General features: G+C 31.6%; 1 protein-coding gene across 1 annotated transcript; it reads left to right on the forward strand.

The window, feature by feature from the left end:
• The first annotated feature begins 261 nt into the window (after positions 1–261).
• Positions 262–3,638, forward strand: LOC134723154 (uncharacterized). Its single transcript, XM_063586790.1, has 6 exons — positions 262–371; positions 948–1,124; positions 1,483–1,602; positions 2,101–2,141; positions 2,724–3,150; positions 3,401–3,638. Exons 2-6 carry the CDS (start codon positions 950–952, stop codon positions 3,478–3,480), a joined length of 843 nt encoding a protein of 280 aa, XP_063442860.1. The 5' UTR covers positions 262–371; positions 948–949; the 3' UTR covers positions 3,481–3,638.
• The last annotated feature ends 4,134 nt before the right edge of the window (positions 3,639–7,772 follow it).

The following is a 7,772-nucleotide window of genomic DNA, read 5'->3' on the forward strand; positions in this document are numbered from 1 at the left end:
TATTGTAGGTCTTTGGAGTATTTGGGGTATTTTTGTTGTTGAGTTGCTGCCTCACTGACGAATACCCTTCATCTTTTTCTTTTATTAATATTACAATTTGAACTACATCAAGGTATTACACAGTTTTAATCACTAACTTTCCAGCTGTTTATTATTTGAAATATTGTGATTTTGGTATACATAGGGATAAAAAAAAAACGGAAGTCACGGTATCGCTGTATCAATGAGGACGACGTCACAGTTCGGATCGCTAACTACAGATCGTCGTTGAGGAAAGAATCTCATCGATATACAGCGAATTTTTAGACAATCGAAAAAGCGTTCATTCTTGTTTATAAAACAGAATTGGAGACAGAATTTAACCGAGTAAGGTAAGAAAACAAATGTTAACTATTTTCTCTCTCGATTTTTCTGTATGAAATATGTGTATAAGTTAATGATAAGATATCATTCTCATGGTTTTGTATAAATGCGACGGAAAGGAGAATTTCCGAAACACTATTTTAATTGTTCTATGATTTAACCTTGAAAACGAATTGTGTGCTTAAAGTGAACTGCACAAAAGGATTGAGCATATAGGTTGTTTTTTTGTTCTATCAAAATTTTAGTGTTGTCCGTACATGATTAATACATTTTTTAACGCAAAATCAGTCAATATCTAATTGCATTACATCAGAAGACAATAAGAAAGTAAAGCTATGATAGCAATATTTGTTAAACAGCCAGGGAAACCATGTACGAATTGATTTCAGCGTTGTGCATTGCGTTATATATAATACGTTACCCAGCATGAGCATTCGTTGTATAAAGCCTTTACACGTTTCGCAACAATAACCGAAACGGAAGTTAAAACAATAGTGTAGAGGGGAGGAATCTTGTTCCCTTTGTCTATATATTTTCCATACCCTCTTTTAAACTTATTCACACATGTTAAACTTTTATTGTAGCTATGGATGTCGTGCATAATCCGTTCCAGCAGTTAGAGGCTGCGAAAAGGCAGCTTATTATGGAGTTCAAAGAAAATGCAAAGTCCGCTCAAGAATTTGAATTTTGGAAAAGAATGGAAACTGTAAGAGATAATTATCAACATTCACAAGAGGATAGTTCATCAGGAGATACGACAGGTGAGTAAATACACAATAGTACATGGAGGAGAGGTCTTTAATTTTGTTAATAAGCTGATTTGAGCATACGTTTTTTAAAAGTCTTTGGTGGATAAGGGTAATTATACCACTTTTTAATTTTTCATATTATTTTCATGAATGAAATACAAAACGGGCAATTTACAACCGTTAATTACAAAATTATATAATGCCGTACTCGTCTGTTCAGTCATACTTGTACCAGAACTATTTGTATTTCCTGCTATTGTTTTATTATAATATACGATTTTTTTTTAAATGAAACTAATATCAATCTAGACGCACAGATAAGTAGGTGTAACCTTATTAATAACATTTTTAATGTCAAAAATTTTAACAGACGAAGAGCAAGACGAAGAAGAGAATATATATGGAGCAGGGGATGATACACATTTGCCTCAAAAGGATTTTATATTCCAGAGTGATGGCATGGAGCATGACTTCAATCATAACGCCACCAGTAAGTTATAAAAAAACAATAACAATTTATGAAATACTGAAAAGTATGAATATCAGGTATTACAAACAATATTAAAACATTCAAGTCTATCTCAATGTAGAATGGTATGTCATAATTACAAATGATAATTTTAATTTTACCATGCATTCAATTTCTAATCTTGAATTTTTTATCCGTCTGCCATATTTGTTTTTCGTTATCCCTTTTTAACATATTGTTTGTTTACTCTTCTGAAATTAATTACACATTTGTCATGGATTTGACTTTTATATCTTACAATACAGTATGGGATTGTAAGTTGTTTTAAATGTCTTACTACTGGGAGCCTCTAGATGCTTACATCACCGTCATTTTTTTGCTGGTGGAAACTAGTGATTGTCTGCTTGCCAATCTTACCGCTTCACATTTTAACAATATGATATCTCAATTGATACTCAAATATCTATATAACAGATCGAACCAAAATAGAAAAAAATCATTTTTCTTATTTTTTTTAAGGATGTGAAAACGATGACAGCAATGGACAGGGCGCATTACAGGTACGTAATGTGTTGATAAAAGATGGGTGCAAAAGGTTAATGAGACATCAACCCCACAACAGTATTAAACAAACTAATAGGTTTTTCATTACTGAAGTCAGTGCAGTGCCTTTGTTTGCATCTGGTGGATAGTTATCTCATATTCAATTATGCTGCATCTCCTTGTTTATAAGAAGCAACGAGTGATAAAACAAATGTGAAAAAATTGTGTAAATTGACCACCAAAGATTTGTCTAAAACACACAAAAAAAAACTGTAGAAGTGTTTAGTATACGCTCAAGCTGAAGAAAATGATGCTAATTACTGGAACATTTTTAAAAATTATATATTTCAGCCTCACACATATTTTGGTGCTTGAATGCAAAATTTTTTATGCATGTATGTCATTCCTCGTCAATTAATTGAATAAAGTCAAGTATAAAACAACTGTTTTGGATTTGTATTTACATTGAAGTTTATTATAAAAACGTATTATGTAAGTTGCATTATACTTGTTATTGAAGTGTGCTTTATGCTTGATACTGAATTCATTAAGTTAGCAACAAATTAGTTATGGAAGCCTTATACTTTTATTGATTTCAGTTGACAGAAGACAAACTTGCAATAAATGATAACAAAAAAGTATCTGCTGAAAAGGTCAATGATTACAAGGTTGGAATCAAAGAACTCTTTAAAGCAGCAAAGAAAACAGCAAAAATGGAAGCAAAGGAATCAGAGAAGAAAAGAAAAATGAAAGAAATAGAAGAAAAGAAGAAAAGAAAAATGAAGGCACGCGAGACTCAAAGGAAAGGCAAACTACAAGAAAATGAAATAAAAAAAATGAAAATGGAGGCTGAAGAATCTAAGGAGAAAAAACTTGCACGAGAAGAAAAAAAAATTAAGAAGAAAAGAAAGATTGATAAAAAGAAAGCTAAGAACCAGAAGAAATATGAAAAATGTGTCGCCAAGGGAGACGAACAAAAAAGAAAACAAGAAATAAAATCGTTACATGGAAAATATATATCGCAGGGTAAGCAATCTAAGCAGGTTATAGGTAATATATACAAAACTGTGCAATATTTTAAGTTATATTTTAATGGTTATGACTTTGAACAACATGTATTGACACCATTGATGCCAGTTATCGCTATTTTAAAATCGACTTATAACGAAAGATAGTAACATGAATAGCTCGTTTCAAAAATAAAAAAAAATGTCATTATTAAGAAAATGGATGACTACGTTGCTTTTGATACTTATTTTCTTTATTTATATTATAGGAGAGGCAAAACCAGTGAAAACACCAAAGTTGATGAATTTTGTCAGAAGCCTTGTTGGATGTTTTCGGAACAGACATTAACACCTTCATGCAAACCCTGCTCCAATGGAAAAAACCCAGTTTGTTCAACAGTTGAATTCGTAGTGTCTCTACATGTGTTTGTTTGTTTAGTTATGAAAATTTATTTTCTGCCTTTGTTTATTTATGAATTTGTATTTTCTATGAGATTTTTGTTTAATAAAAAAAAACATATAAATCTTTTGCGTTTATAACCGGCGAATCTGTGAAAAACAAAGAATGCTTTACATGATATGCTTTAATCTGTCCAACTGAGTTTTGATTTTAGGCTATCCATATAGTCATCATCTCATGTTAACCTGATTTTATATATACCAAGACTAGAAATCTATAATACTAAAAAGATCTATAATACTAAAAAGACGAGGTCCAATTTGTCAGCCGTCATCACGTAAAATCGACGAATCAAAGAATTCAACTTTATATACAACTAATATAGTACAAAGGTGTAGATTAAAATTTACACACCTCCAGGTCCTTTTGCTTTCCACGTAATTAATATTGCCAACAAGTTGCTTTCTTTAAAAAAATAATGCAATCGTAAACCCAAATGCTTTTTTGGCATTATATATATATTAGATAATTGTTTAATAAAGATGTATTCTTATATTACTTTTGTTGTGCATAAGAATTAGAAACTGACATTGCCTGTTTACTTAATGTAATACCGGCTTCACACATCAACGTATAGATCCGACGTACGTCGGCCGTGGTAAAAAGAATCATGCACGCTACCAATACGCTAGTAATTTTGATGCATTCAACCTGTCAATCATATCTACAACTACAGGTATCGTGTACACAACGAGCTTAAAGCGTGTATTGGGTGTGCATAACGCGTACCTAAGCGTTTCTCCTAGTCTTTCTACATTCCCAACTGCAGGTCTGTCAATATGTGAATGTCTATCAATAAGTCTGTCACATTTGCCCGTCTGTTTACCAGTCCGTCTATGTCCACTGGTTCGTCTTCATATTCAATAGCTTTGCAAAAGCATTCGGTAAGTGCGATTATTTCAGTGATTTGTGTCTTGTTTTTATGTAAGTGATCATTGTGCACCGTACTCATACTTTTAGGGACGCGAATTGCAACTGATATTTTACAGTTTTTTCTTTCGATGTGTTGTCCTTAAGGTTTGGTTCATTTGGGAGGGTTGGGTTTATGGCCACCACATTGTTTATGTGACAATGTCCATTCTAAAGCCAGGAACATGTAGTACAGTAGTTGTTGTTCATAATTCATGTCGGTCAAGTTTTTTTCGTAAATTATTTTGTTATCAATAAGGCTGTTTAGTTTTGTTTGATTTTTGTTTTTAAATCTTAATGGTCGGGGCATTTAATAGCCGACTAAATAGTTTTTTTTTCATTTTAGTAGGCCGCTCGGTGGCTTTTAAAGTAAATAATGTTGCAATATTTAAACAAAGAAAATAACTTTAAATTTACAATATTAATGAAAATAAATACGGACACAACTTTCATAATTAATTTTAACGTTATTTTCAATAAACGATTTTTATTTTGAAAAATCCTCGTTTTTACATGCACCTATTTGAGGCACGAATTTATGATTATATTTCCATGTCCTTGGTCTATCCTAGACGTAAAATTTCAAAAAGTGCTAATACTTTTTTTAAAGATTTTATTTTTAATTGTTCTTTTTCAAAATATTTTATTTTTTCATATTCAATATCTATTTTATTTTATTTTTAACAACCATTTTTTTTTTTATTAACGTTGCAATATTTAACCATAAAAATAACTGTATTTAATCATATGCAAGAAAGGTATCCCTTTAATTTCAGTATATTGCTTTTTACAACATGTACATCTTCACTAAACTTAAAATCTAAAATAAAATGCTACTAAAACTCTTTCTAAAGATTTTATTTTTAATTATTCTCGTTCAGAATATAAAGCGCATTGTTTACATGAAATACTATCTCATATCTAAACACAGCTGGTTACATCGTTTGACTAATTAAAATACTACGCATGTAGGTTAATATTAGCAGCTTGTAATCGTGTGCAAGAAAATAGTATATCATAATTAATTTCAGATCATACGTAAAATATCTCTATAGCAACTTAAGATGCTAATGCATATTCAACAGATTAGTACGCTAATGCGCATGCATTTGAAAGGTGGTCATAGCTATTGCGCATGTATTTGAAAGGTGGTTATAGAAAGAACAGAAGTATTCCGAATAACTTCCGGTGTTCCGAAAGACTACATCACTCGTCCAATATATACTGCGTAAACCCTCAGGGGTTTACGCAATAATGAAGAAGTTCCGGGTCGAGTCCGATACCGATACCAATAGTATAGTCACCTGTTACCTATTACCTTATCTGTACGTTCCGCATCTGACAGGCGCACCACCAAACGGTGTATTCAGGATTAATATGCTATATACACGGATCATAATCACAGGCTTGACACTACTAAATTGTCAAATTGTTACCTATTGTAGTATTTTAATCAGCAAGACTTTCTAAGAGGTTAACAATACGAATACTAAAAATCTGGACTAAAAATAAGGCGTATAGGTACAGTTTTCAATTTGTCAGCGGGTATGACGTTAAACAGCGAATCAAAGAATTCAACTTTATTTATAACTAATATAGGACAAATCTGTTGATTAAAAAATACCCCATTCCAGGACCTTTTGTCACTTTTCCAAATAATTAATATTACCAATAATTGATAAGTTCCAGTTCGACGGGTTCAAACAGAAAGATTTGAAAGCAGAGGAAACTGTGTATCTTAAAATCGGCATGACTTTATCAGATGACAATACTAATACTAAAATAAGGATTGCGCATAGTTATATACTTTAATTCAGTCACGGACCCGCGATATCACGGGTGTGCTCTAGTATTGTATATGAATCGACCATTCTTACGGTGATTGTATAATGAAATTTTTAAATCCCGACCATCATTGTTTGATTGTTTTGTTTAAATACTTGCTCTTTCATTTTTATTTCATTTTACATGAAGTGCGTTTATAATGTATGGAAAGTTGTTCTGAAAACTTCTGATTTAAATATTTGGTTCAGTTTAGACGAAATGATCTGGAACCTATAAACAACCATTCAAAAAAATCCAATTAAAAAAAAGCTCACGCGCATCAAACGAACGGATTTTAACAACTGGCATATTCCTGACTAGGTACAAACATTTGTTCATGAAGAAACCCTGGTGTTAATGTCCTTGTAAATGGCACATTTGGATCAATAATCACAAAGGCAAATATACATTTGAACACTCTAAAAACTGAAAGTAATGGACATGCAAAAGAAAGAAAAAGTAATGGGTAGATAAAAGTGAATTGAGAAAGAAGTGGAAGATTTGAATAGCGGAAGGGACTGTTATGTATAGCAATGCAATACTCACAGAATGCTTGTTAATTTGCATTGCAGAAGAAAATGTTTTATCTCAGACCTTGTATGACATCTTAAAGCATTATCTGTGGGATTTTCATTGATCGAAAATTTAACCTCAGAAAACATATTTTTAAAAGTAAGTATGTGCTTGAAACTAACTTTCAGTAAGGGGACAACCATTTGATTTTCTGGGGGTTTTCGATTATTTATTTTTATAAACTAAGAGGACAGATTATTCATTTTCACAACTATATTTATGATATCCGAAAACATACAAATTTTGTTTGTTATAAATAATGCATGTATAGTCAAGTCATTATGTATACCATTTAATCAGAATTAAATCATCAAGCTCTGATGAAATGAATCTTTTATATTCCAAACTGCATATACATGTATTGCATTCATACATAGTATTCAAGCTTGGTTGTAACTAGCCTCTAATAAAAGAAGTGTCAAACATATTTCGCCGAGCGGATCGAGGCATTTTTTTTAAGGGTTTTGGAGCCACTGAAGGCCAAGAAGCTATAGAACAAATCATGCTTTCTGAGTGTTCCGAAGACCCTTTCTTAATCTAAAATGCTTGTTTTGTTTAAATATTTTTTTGACAATATTTTGGTCTCAAAGCAAAATGTATAAATTCAGTGTAAGACTTAAGTTTCTAGGGACAACATAAAAAGAGCAATGTGCATGATAAAGAAAAAATGGAATTCACACAGTTTTAAAGTCTGTGGCTGCTTTTTTTTTTAACTCTTGATCAAGTTCATAACACAATTACTAGATTACAAAAGAAATGCAACACTAACAAAATACAAAAGGGCAATCAATGAACAAAACACAAATAAATAAGAACCATTGATCCCGAAAAATCAGGGCTACATCTGAAGGAAAACAGAACTTGCTTCTTGCAAG

Source organism: Mytilus trossulus, chromosome 6 (genome assembly GCF_036588685.1).
Source record: "Mytilus trossulus isolate FHL-02 chromosome 6, PNRI_Mtr1.1.1.hap1, whole genome shotgun sequence".
NCBI classification, from domain to species: domain Eukaryota; kingdom Metazoa; phylum Mollusca; class Bivalvia; order Mytilida; family Mytilidae; genus Mytilus; species Mytilus trossulus.